The sequence below is a fragment of a genome, unplaced genomic scaffold (assembly GCF_019419815.1).
Source record: "Pyrus x bretschneideri cultivar Hongxiangsu unplaced genomic scaffold, Pyrus_bretschneideri_v1 Contig8, whole genome shotgun sequence".
Lineage (NCBI taxonomy): Eukaryota > Viridiplantae > Streptophyta > Magnoliopsida > Rosales > Rosaceae > Pyrus > Pyrus x bretschneideri.
In genome coordinates this window covers 6,812,522-6,825,548 of record NW_025999820.1, presented here as the reverse complement: position 1 = coordinate 6,825,548, position 13,027 = coordinate 6,812,522, and the positions used below count along the sequence as shown (strand labels likewise).

At 38.0% G+C, this 13,027-nt stretch overlaps 1 protein-coding gene across 1 annotated transcript; it reads right to left on the bottom strand.

Annotated features, from left to right (window-relative positions):
• Positions 1–8,839: 8,839 nt before the first annotated feature.
• LOC125473091 (homeobox-leucine zipper protein ATHB-40-like) lies at positions 8,840–10,984 on the bottom strand. The gene is made up of 3 exons (XM_048575396.1): positions 10,773–10,984; positions 10,153–10,466; positions 8,840–9,216 (listed from the first exon to the last, which is right to left on the bottom strand). The coding sequence occupies exons 1-3, from the start codon at positions 10,876–10,878 to the stop codon at positions 8,989–8,991; spliced, it is 648 nt and encodes a 215-aa protein (XP_048431353.1). The 5' UTR covers positions 10,879–10,984; the 3' UTR covers positions 8,840–8,988.
• Between the last annotated feature and the right edge of the window lie 2,043 nt (positions 10,985–13,027).

The window sequence follows — 13,027 nt, the reverse complement described above, 5'->3', positions numbered from 1 at the left end:
TTAATTTTAATTCAACTGGAAAAATGGTCCCTTAACTTTAACCCAATTGTAGCAATGGTCATTCCAACACAACTCGTTTTGACAAAATTTTTGGCGTAGTTGACAAAAATGACCATAATTACACAAATGTGCAGCTATGGTCTCTCAACTAAAAATCCATTACCATTGGTCCCTTAATTTTAATTCAACTGGAAAAATGGTCCCTTAACTTTAACTCAATTGTAGCAATGGTCATTCCAACACAACTCGTTTTGACAAAATTTTTGGCGTAGTTGACAAAAATGACCATAATTACACACTTTGATGAGTTAAGAGACCCTAATTGTATAAATGGTCATTCCAACATAACTTATTTTGACAAAATTTTGACGAAATTGATGAAAAGGACTATAGGTACACATTTTGATAAGTTAAGGGACCAATGGTAATGGATTTTTAGTTGAGGGACCATTGCTCCAATTTGATTAAAGTTAAGGGACCATTACTACAATTTCCTCAAGAAAAAAAGAAGAATATAAATACCACTCCAATTGATACCGAGGCTTTTTGTGATAAAACTTCACACTTGATGGATTGTGCAGGTGGTAATTAACAAGTTAGAGACAACATCGGTGTTGTTGAAAACTTGAAAAGTGGGCATTTCGACCCATCTCTCTGATAATTCAATATGGCATTAGAGCCAGGGAGCAGACTCGTATTGCCCCGTAATGGGGTGGGTCTTCTTGGCCCCATGCAATAATGGTGGGTCAGTTTGGCGTTGCATGTTGGGTGAGTCCCATTTGGCTCCATATGGTTGCTGATGTGTGGATCTCCCATGTGTGACCCACTAATTGGGTCTCAAGTGAGGGGGCGTGTTGAATATCCAACATTGGCCAGAGAAAGAAAGAAAGAAAAGTTTAAATATCCAACCGTACTCCAACTAATACAGAAGCTTTTTGTGATAAAACCTTGTACTAGATGGAGATTACGCAGCTGGTAATTACCAAGTTGAGGACCATATCGATGTTGTTGAAAGTAGGCATTTCAGCTCATCTCTCTAATAATTTAATATGGTATCAGAACTAAGGAGCGGGCCTATACTGCCACGTGATTTGGTGGGTTTCCTTGGGCCTGTGCAATGATGGTGGGTCTATTTGGCATCGCGTATTGGGTGAGTCTCCTTTAGCTCCACGTTGTTGCCGATATTTGGATCTTGCACATGTGATCAACTAATTGGATCCCACGTGAATGAGCATGTTAAATATCCCTAAGCCTCAAGCCGAGGTGATGTAGAGCAACTAGTGGAAAAGATAGAAAAACAATTGGAGTGTCGTAAACCTGAGAGCACAACAGCAACCAAGTCTGATAGTTTTTTATTTTATATTTTTGTTTCCCTTTTTAGCCCTTCTAGAGTTTGTTTTATTGTAGACTACAAATACACCTTCTTGGCGTATTGGTAGGGGCCTTTTGATTTTCCATTGAATAAAAATCGAGATTAATTCTCTCAAGCTTCTCGTGTTCCAAATTTTATCTAAAGGTGACCTTTTGTGATCCCTTTTCTTGTAACTTCCATTGTGTCAAGTGGCATCCGAGCCTAGATTTAATATGATCGATGGCGAATGATCATGGCAGAGTTAACCTTACAAGTTTTGCATACGTGAGTCAGGAACTTGTTGCCATAGAAGGATGCATGTAAGGAAGTACGGATGAAATTCGAGCATGTATAGATGAAATAGGACAGATGATTGCTAACCTCACTATGCATAATGACATGGACAATATGAGAAACAATAAAAATCGACAACTCGTGGCTGGTGGTGAACGGGCAATAAGAGGGCCTCGTCCTCCTAATGAAGTCGATTCTAGTTCAAAAGACGAAGAAGTTGTGGATCAACTCGAAAATATCAGAGAAGAAACGAAGAAAATTAAGATCTCAACTTTCAATGAGATGACATCCATCGAAAACTTTATGGATTGGTTGTCCGAGTGTGAGAAGTTCTTTACTTATGCAAAAATTGCAAAAGCACTACAGGTGAATGTTGTGGCTTAGAAGTTAAAAGGAAGTGCAGATGTGTGGTTGGATGAGCAGCAAGCCGCCCATGTTTGGCAAGGGAAATGACCTATACAGTCATGGCGTAAAATGCAATCCATGTTGAGAGATCGTTTTCTGCCTCCCAACTATGAGCATGTTTTGTTTGAAAAGTACCATGGAAAGGAACCCGCTCTATTTAAGAGTATTCTCAGGAATTCTTCAATCTTGCTACAAGGAATCGGCTAACTGAGTCTCCAGCGTAAAAACAGCAAGATATCTTCATAGATTGAAGGCCAATATACACGACCGCATAGGCCTGCAATGTGTGAACACCCCTGCAGAAACTGAAGAGTTAGCTGTCAGCGCTAAGTTGTTGGAAAAAAAAAAAAAAAAAAAAAAAAAAAAGGGTAACCAGTTCGCTAGGTACAAAAAGAATTGGCGAGATTCGAACAATGCAGGCAATTTGGACAAGGCCAAGGAATGGGAGCAACAAACCAAGGCACCTGAAAATTCAACAGAAACCGTCCCTCGAAGCTCCAACTATTTTCAGAATTATTCTCGTGGACCGAATAATATAAACAACCCCTGTACCAAGTTTATGGGAGAAAAGTGCTACAATTGTGGTAGCTTTGAGCATGCCACCAATGTTTGTAGGGGACGCAAGACAATAACCCTAGTGGAAGAAGAGCCAGAGATGGTAGAAAGGGGTGTGACTGAAGAAGATTATGAGGAGGAAGGGGTTGAACTTGCCCTAATGCTTCAACAGGTCCTATACTCAAAGCCTAATGAAAACACCCGGAGACACCAGATTTTCTGATCCAAGTGCACGGTTAATGATAAAGTTTGCCAATTGGTGTTAGATGGCGGCAGCTGCGAGAATTTTGTGTCACAAAAATTGGTAAATCACTTTCAGTTATCAATTGAGAAACATCCTCACCCATATCTTGTGGGTTAGATTAAGAAGGGACTGAGTGAGAAGGTAATAGAAACTTGTAAAGTTCCCATATCAATCGAAAAATACTGCAAGAGTGAAGTAATTTGTGATGTTGTAAACATGGATGTCACTCATGTGTTACTAGGCAGGCCGTGGATGTGGGCTAGAGACATCACACACTAAGGTAGAGAAAATGTTTACAGATTTACATGGGGAACACATTTGATTACTATGTTTCCCAATGGCCGGTCTTTGGTTATAGAAACTAAAAGAGCCGGACCAAAGTTGATTACCTTAATCAATTCTAAACGGGCAATAGCAGCAGAAGTCAAGGAAACTAAGCAAATTTCCGTGGTTGTTATGAAAGGTTTACTAGTAGCTGAACCTATTTTTAAGGCTCCATCGGTTCCTCCACAAGTGCAGGAAATACTGCAGGGTTTTGATGATTTGCCTTTGGAAGAGCTGCCAAATGAATTACCACATATGCGGAACATCCAACATTAAATTAACTTAATCCTTGGGGCCAATTTGCCCAATTTGCCACATTACAGGATGAGCCCAAAAGAGAATGTGATCCTGCGTGAAAAAGTTGAAGAGATATGAAGGAAGATTTGTGAAAAACATGTTTATTTAAGCAACATCAATAGCATGCAATTAACAATTAAAGACAGAATCATGCTTGTATGCACTTAAAAACAAATTATTTACCCATGAAATTCAAAGCCTAGTAGATAGGTGAAACAAGACTCAACTCAAAACAAAGTGAGTTGAAAAATCAATACCTTTGTAGATTCCTCTTTGCATAAGCAAAGGCTAATCACCCAAAGAGAGGGCCTTCATTCCTTGCATCTTAGATTCATGGATTTGGATGGATGAAAAAGTTTCTCCAAGTTCCCAAAATTGAGAACCTCTAATAATTCATCGCCAAGGCATAATGAAGAAGAAATGAGTGACCTTGGAAGAGTTTGATTGCTAGATGATCCCTCCAAGGTGGCCTAAATTTTAGAGAGAAATGAGAGCTTCTGTTCTCATCCTTTCCCCAAAAATTACCATATGTAAATTTTAGGCTATAAAGTCCTTTATATAGTCCCTTCAAATAAGTGACCTAATGGACCAAAAGCCCTATTCTTCTAACATGGCAAGCCTATAGGGTTTATTGGGCTTTCAAGCCCTTTTTTTATTCAAGTTGTCATACAACTTGAGTTAATGGGCTTGACATTCAAATCCCATTGGGCCTTGCGGCCCAAAACTAACCCGAAGTTTTTAACGAACTTATTCGTTTGATTAATTAACATATTAATTAATCCTAGCCTTAGATAAATAATTAAACCATTTAATTATTCTTACTCATCTCCGTTGTTTCTTCAAACTCTACCTTACTCGGTGAACGATCCATTAGGTTCCTTTTAGCGAGGCAGTGGGCGATTAAAACTCTTTCTAATCGATTGTGAATTGAAACTTACTTTCAATTCTCCCGTTAGTGATAATACACTTTTAGGGCTTCCACAAACCATGGTTGACGCCTAGCAGCATGTCATGGTTACCCAAGCTAATCAGAAGAGGTGGAGAACCTATTCAGTTTTAGGATTACAAATGCAATACGGTCTTTCTCTAATACAATACTCTTAACCACATTGTTTGGTTTGATAGTTTATTCATGTCTACTATCCAATGTGAGTTTTGTGCTTATATGATTATCTTGAACGTGATTTGGAACACATTCCTAAATCTCATTCATACTTTGGCCAAAGATTCAAAATCATATCATAGAGTATTCTCCCTCAAACAGTTTGAAGGTTAGAGATCCCTTGTTACGCATTCACTTGCCTCCATGGCTAAGTGGCTTAACCCCAACGATGCCATGGACACCCTCATGATGGAGTGACTTTGACATAATCAAAGATTAAGGACCTAACCACAAGACAACTGTGATGCCTCAGGTCAAAAGACTAATTTGCATTATCCCAACCATGAGTTCTCATGTGACATGAATATGAGAACTCTTCGTTGATCGTGTTCAGTGAACTCATTCTCTATTGAGCACCTACGTACTTGTCTTGATGTCACACACACCAATGACTTGAGACTAGTCATTCTCCCTGAGAGAAGACATAGCACGTACTGATCTTAACGGACTGTCAATGCCCAATTGACAATCCTATGATCAGGAACGTTTAGGATGTGTCAACGAAAGAATGGTCTCATGAATCTAACTTCTTTAGATCGCATTCTTCCAATCACATATTCCTTGGACTTATCGTTTAAGCATATAACATTTATATGAGACGGCTCAAACAATAATGTTTGCCCTTAATATTAAACTAGATTAGTTTAACATGTGAAATGTCCATAAAGTATCATCATATGATTGGTTTTAGGGCACATTTCCAACAAGATACTCTAGAAATGATTTATTCGGGAAAGGCTAAGTCCTTGTGCTGTTCCCATGCTTCTTATCCCGAAGAAAGACAAAAGTCATGCAGGATGTGCGTTGATAGCAGGGCCATCAACAAGATCACAGTAAAGTATAGTTTCCCTATTCCTCGTTTGGACGACATGCTAGATGAGTTATACGGCGCAATGATATTCTCCAAACTAGATTTACGGAGGGTACCATCAAATTAGAATTAAACCAGGGGATGAATGGAAAACGGCATTCAAAAAGTAAGGATGGATTGTATAAATGGCAAGTTATGTCGTTTAGATTATCAAACGCACCCAACACATTTATGCGACTCATGAATCAGGTGCTACGACCTTTTATCGGTTCTTTTGTTGTTGTTTACTTTGATGATATTCTCATTTATAGTAAATCCGAACTTGAGCATTTGGAGCATTTGAGGATGGTGTTGGAAGTGTTGCAAAATAACAAGCTTTTTATTAATCTGAACAATTGCAATTTTCTCACTTCTAAGTTTATATTTCTTGGCTATGTTGTGAGTTCCGAAGGAATTCATGTTGACGAAGACAAAGTAAAAGCATTCCGTGATTGGCCAGCTCCTAAAAATGTCTTGGAACTGCACAATTTCCATGGGCTAGCAACATTTTATCGGCGTTTTGTGTGCAATTTCAATACCATGGTAGCCTCGATGACTGAGTGTTTGAAGAAAGGAAAGTTTCATTGGGAGAAGGCCCAAAAGAAAAGTTTTGCACTGATTAAAGAAAAGCTCAGCACTGCTCCTATTCTAGCCTTGCCTAATTTTGATAAAGTTTTTGAAGTCGAGTGTGATGCCAATGGAGTGGGAATTGGTGTTGTCCTTTTCTCAAGACAAACGGCATGTAGCCTTTTTCAATGAGAAGCTTAGCGACGCTCGTCAAAAATGGAGTACATATGCTTAGGAATTCTATGACGTCGTCCGCACCTTGCACCAATGGGAACATTACCTTGTGGGTAAAGAGTTCATCCTTTATAGTGATCATCAGTCTTTAAAATGGCTTAATAGTCAGAAGAGTGTGGACAAATGTATATGCGGTGGCTGGTTTATCTCCAGAAGTTTCCTTTTGTTATTAAACATAAGTCTGGATCATGAATCGAGTGATCAATGCGTTAAGTCATCAGGCACAACTTATAATAACATTACAACAAGAAATTGTGGGGTTTGAGTTTCTAGCCGAAATGTATGAGGATGATGAGAACTTCAAAAGTATTTGGGCTTCTTGTCTACACAATCAACCCATTTCAAATTACCATGTATTAGATGGTTTTCTCTTTCGCAGCAATGCTTGGTGTATCCCACGGTGCTCCTTGCGAGAAAAACTCATTTCGCAATTTGCATGGTGGCAGTTTAATCAGACTTAGGGTGTGACTGAACGATCGCGAGCTTGATTGCATGGTACTATTGGCCTCAACTCAAGAAAGATGCTAGCAATCTTGTTCGTAGGTGCTATGTTTGCCAAACTTCTAAAGGTCAATCTTAAAACACCGGTCTTTATATGCCTTTGCCTATTCCTGAAGATATATAGCTAGACCTCTCTATGGGCTTCGTGTTGGGACTCCCTCGCACCGAGAAGAGCGTTGACTCTGTCTTTGTGGTGGTTGATCGTTACTCAAAAATGACTCACTTTATTGCCTATTGAAAAACCTCCGACGTTGTCCACATCACTTAACTTTTCTTTCATGACATTGTGCGACTCCATGGAGTGCCACAATCTATTACTTTTGACCGTGATACAAAATTTCTTAGTCATTTTTGGATTACCTTGTGGAAATTATTTAGTAACGATTTACAACGTAGTACTACGGGTCACCCACAGACAGATGGTCAAACCGAGGTTACAAACCTCACCTTGGGTAACATGGTTTGTAGTGTTTGTGGCGACAAGCCAAAATAGTGGGACCTTGCTCTTCCTCAAATTAAATTTGCCTACAACAGTGTTGTTCATAGCGCAACTGGCAAGTCTCTTTTCTCCTTAGTGTATACTTCTGTCCCCAAGCATGTAGTGCACCTCATCAAGCTCCCTAAGGGTTCAGGTGTGAGTGTGGCAGCTCAAAAGATGGCATAAAGCATCCAGGCTATTAAGGCAGAGGTTCGTGAGCGTCTGGCATGGACAAATGCAAAATACAAAGCAGCAGCTGACTAACATAACTGTTCCCATATGTTTCAAGTCAGTGACGTTGTTATGGTATTTTTGAGGAAAGAACAATTTCCAATCGGGACTTACAGCAAGCTCAAGCCTCACAAGTATGGACCCTATAAAATTATACAGAAGATTCATGATAATGCTTATGTTGTGGATCTTCCTTCTTCTATGGGCATTTCTCCTACCTTCAATGTTACTGATTTATTACAGTTCCATTCGGATGATGAGCCGTTGTATCCGGATGCTAACTCGAGGACAAGTTCTTTTCACAAAGGGGAAACTGATGTAGAGCAACTAGCGAAAAAGATAGAAAAACAATTGGAGTGCCGCAAACCCGAGAGCACAACAGCAACCAAGTCTGATAGTTTTTTATTTTATATTTTCGTTTCCCTTTTTAGCCCTTCTAAAGTTTGTTTTATTGTAGATTATAAATACACCTTCTTGGCATATTGTTAGGGGCCTTTTGATTTTCCATTGAATAAAAATTGAGATTAATTCTCTCAAGCTTCTGGTGTTCCAGATTCTATCTAAGGATGACCGTTCGTGATCCCTTTTCTTGTAATCTTTCCCAATAGAATGCAACCAATCCTCCCTTTTTGTTCCAATCAGTCTCCCAAATTAACACTATGAAGAGCTTGCATGCAATTGGTAAGTCAAGATGTCACAAACCAATCACGTGATGTCATGTGAAATAGTTGAGACACAAAGTGACGGGTGCTAGGCTTGGGACACCAATCTCGGTTACATGTAAATTTCTCAACCAAATATGACCATGAGTATTGAGTTTGAGTTGTGACTTGTGAGCTGAATAAAGAAGTCGAGGATTTCAAGTATTCCAGTTTTTTTTTTTTTTTTTAAAGCAACGATGGTAGATTCCATAAATAAAAAAGTGGGTTACATCAAAAGTCGGCAAAAAAAACCTCCATAGTCAATTACATTCAGACGAAATTAAGCTGGGTATGAAATCAGGGAGCCCCTCGAACCAGGAGCAATTCACCGAAATCATGTGTAGAGCTTGGCGGGCCAGGCGATGAATTATTATATCCCAGTTCAATCTTCAACTAATGGACTATATTGGAGTTAGGGCTTTCGTTAATTTTAGCTTAATATTCATTTTATCCGTGTCAAATTCACTCATTGAAGGAAAATAGTTTCTCCTTCTTTTCATTCTGCGAAGTTTGAGTACTTTTCACAGACCAATTCCAAAATAATTACCGAGTCTTTTAGTCCTTAACTCCTGTTTAATGAATTTTGGTCTCCTGTATCATATATTAAAAGATAAATGAAGCCATTAACTAAATTAATCAACTCACTTCCAGTCGATAGGCAAGTTATTATTATATTAATAATAAGTACATTAATTTCCAAATTCCTAGTCAAGCACACTAAGCACTACATAGAGGAAGATAACGATTTACATTAGCTTGGTCACTATCTACAAAGTTCTAAATTGATTGCAGATTCACATATACAGGTTCATCCATTCCATGCCAGGAATGTAATTGTTATGGGGCGTGTAAAAAACATCATCGTACTCTTCCACCCCAAATTCTCCTAAAAATGGAGGATCAATGGCTTCCATGGAGAGCGAGGAGCTCGGACTGTTGCTGGGGCCGCCATGATAAACGCGCTCCGACAGCCGTTGGATCTCCTTCTCAGCCTCCTTCAGTTGATCCTTGAGCTTCGACATCTTCATATCAATGGTGTCAAAGGTTATATATATTATGCATGAGACTATATAAATGTCAAGGTGTGTGTTTATAAAATAGAACATGTACTCGATGTGGACCAAATGTGGTCACTTAATGTTCCCCAAATGAGTCATGGCGAGGCCCTAATGGGCCAACACCAACCACCTTAAACAACATTGTACGGACGTCCCATGAGAGCTGGAAGAACAGCCCCTGCTGTCTAATGAGGTGGAACCAAGCTGTCGCTTGTCCCTTTTTTTCCCCACTCTGTGTTTTATATGACCATAATCTGAGTAACTTGTATGGCAGGACCAACACCATGACAGCCTATTCGTACCCATACAAGTCATACTCTCAAAACCCAACAAGGTGTGGCATAGATTTCTTTGAGCCTAGAGCTCATGCACGTTCATGTTTGTGTCTATGTGGTGGCCCTGGTGGGTGCACCTTGTCCTTTTATTTTTAACTTTTATTTTTTTATTTTTTCTTCCCAAGGGATAAGATAAGAGTAAGCCATAACTGGAAGGCAACAACTTTGCTGTGATATTTTCTTACAATTCCTTTTAGGGTTAAAAAAAGGTATTCATTCTTGCACTCAAAATTTTGGTTTAGATTTTTTCTCTTCACAATCGCTTGTATAAAAATATGTGAAAGCTCAAACTACTGAGTTAAATTTAATCATGGTCTACTTCTAACCCACCTTGATTGGTTTACCAAGAAATCAAATGAAACCTAAAATAGAAAAATTCATATCTTATGCTTCTGTTTGCTTTGAAACCTGAACATATTTAAGACTATAATCTTACAATGAAGTTGGAATTATATTTCACTTCTCCTCGACTTCCTTAGAAAGAAAACTAAACCCAACAAAGTCAATGATGTAAAACTCACTTAAGCAAATAACATGTGCACAGAGAGAGAGAGAGATGAATTACCTCGGATTCAAGTCTACATTTCTCCGCAACAGTGTTTTCATGTTCTTTCTTTAAGGTTGAGTACTCTTCCTCCAACTTCTTGTTCTTCCAACGCGCCCTTCGATTTTGGAACCAAACAGCAACTTGACGAGGATCAAGACCCAGTTCAGAAGCAAGCCTGTCTTTCTTCTCAGACTCCAGTTTGTGTTCGTTTCCAAAATTGAGCTCAAGAAGGTTTACTTGTTCAGCCGTGAGCTTCCTCTTCTTAAGCCCAACACCACCAGCTTCTCCACCTTTTCTCTTCTTACGACGTCGCCTTGCCGGCTTTGAGGCTCCTAACCATAATAAAAAATTAATTGTTAAAACATTAACTAATCGTCCGTTGATAATTATTTCATTTTAAGTTTTGTTTTCAATGTTTTTGAAAACTTAAAACTTGTTTAGTAACTGTTTTCAGTTGAAAAAAATGAAAACTGATATCAACATCAAACAAAATTTTGAAAACTCACAAAATATATGTAACTTTCATATCTTAGATTTCAGACTAAAAAACTAAAATAATTATCAAGCAAGCTCTAAGTTTATCATAACTATGAGAAAAGGAAAATTGGAAAAAGTTTGTATGCTTTTGAAGTACAAACCTTGTGGGGGTACAATTTGAGTGTAGACATCAGAGGCCGAGTACAAGTGAGAGATGAGTAGCATATGATGATCGTCTTCAACAACTTGGTGGTTGTTGGTTGCCATGCTTCCTAATTTCCTATGGCTAGTTAGCTCACTCTCTTTCCAACTCTCCTTTTCTCTACCTCTCACTTTCTCTCAAGAAACAGACGTGTTGAAGTTGAATGGCTTGGGAGACAACGCATGCACCTTATTTATAAGGGTTTCTATGTGAGCGAGTCATCCTTTCAAGCTTTTGGTTTACAGAAAATGGCGTTTTACAACAATGTCCTTAATTATGTAGATGGGGATGTGCTAGTCATGTATCACGTTGTTGGGTTTGTTTCTTTATTGTTACATATGCATTAAAGGGCAAATGGGGAAAAACATACATGCAAAGTTAACCACATGCTAGATTAAAAAATAGGGTAGAAAATACATAATCGTCAAAAACTTGGTTCCATATATTCACCCATGTAAAGATGCATCTAAGTTAATTTTGATGGCCGGATTGAATTTGATACAATAATAGAAATTTTTTCTCTCAAAAGTTGGACTCTCTATGGGTCTTTATCACGTTACAGTTTAACGTCATTTCTTGTATCAACATGAGGTGTCAAAAAATCTATAAAGAGTCCATCCCTAGCATTTCTCTATACTAAATTAAACTCCAAATTAGGATACTTATTTGGGTGGAAGTGTAAACCGCCAAAAAAACGGATAGGGCAGTTATGGTATGAAAGAAAAAGTTAAAACCCCTCAAGTTTCAACCACGCACAAACTTTGTAAATCCGGATGGGTTGGGATCCCAAACCTGACCACCTCGAAGTCAATAAACAATGTGGTGTAGTTGGCTGAGAGATTTTTAAATATGACCACGCACATAGGGTGGTACATCATATGTTATTATACAAATAATGAGATATGTGTGCTAAAAAGTTAATAACTTAAAAAATAAAATTTCTCACCACTTCTATTAAAACACGTGGTGTACCATTTATGTTCCCATCATAATAAAAAATTTCTCATAGTTGGCCTATGGATTTGGACTTGCAATTCACTTTTGTTGTCCAATTGGGTGGTAATCTTCTCTTTCTATGTCAATAAGCCAAGCCACACTCAATTAGGTTAGCTTAATTAACTTAGGCTTTATATGTACATTAGTAAACTAGTAGGTCATGCGTGGCTCGAGATGGGTGAAAATGCAAGGATCTTAGTGTATTGTATTTGCTTAACAAGCATGTAAATAACATAGAAAAATCTTAGAGCCCCCTTTCTTTTACCTTATTACATTAAGAATCATAAAACAATAAGGGAGGTTAATAAAAAATTTGTGGAGAGGTTGGACGAAATTGATGGACACTAAACATGTCGTCACTATTGATTATTTTTTCTTTAACACTTGCGCTTTCAATACACGATTCGTTTTAAGATTTATGAGAATATGTACAAAAGTCTAAAATAAGATTTTTTTAGTGTAAACGCTTGGATTAGAGCCCATCTTATACTAATTTATTTTCCCAACTCCATCAAGTGAACACGCCAAGAACTCATCTCATATTTTGGTCTAAATATAACTACTCCTAAACAATTCATCAAATGATGTTTTGTTGATAATATCAATCTTACATGTGTTTATTAGTAGTTAGACTGCTTTTCATATTGTCAAATTCAATTTATGGGAGAACTTTAATTTTCTTAAGTTTGTTTCTTCATGTTATTAAATCTTAGAATTAATAAACTAAATAACAATGAAAAGGAGAAAACACAGGAAAGAGACAAAATTTTTAAGATTTCGATCAGCATGTTGATAAATTTATTTCTCTTTTCAGGTTCTCTGTTTTTTCTTGTGTTTGTTTGGAAGATACTGAATTACAAAAAGAAAGCAAAAACATTTTCCTTGTCGCCCGCACAATCAAACAACACAGCAGAGTCGCTTTCTCATCCATTCACTACTTTTCTTTCTTTTTTTTCTCCCAGGGTTTTGCATATTTGCAGAAATGTCCGACTGGATGATAATGAAATGGCTGAGTGGTCACAGCTCACAAGGGTGATGGGAAATACGAGGCATAGCTTGATCAAAGTTTCCGGTAACATTCATGTATGAACAAGAAATCTGCACTCTAAAGCCACTAGATATGCATGTCTGTCCATGAAAAGGTTATTTGTTTGTTGAATCCATGAAGGACCTGAAAGCAAAATGTCAAAGATAACCTAATAGGTCCCCCAGCAAAAA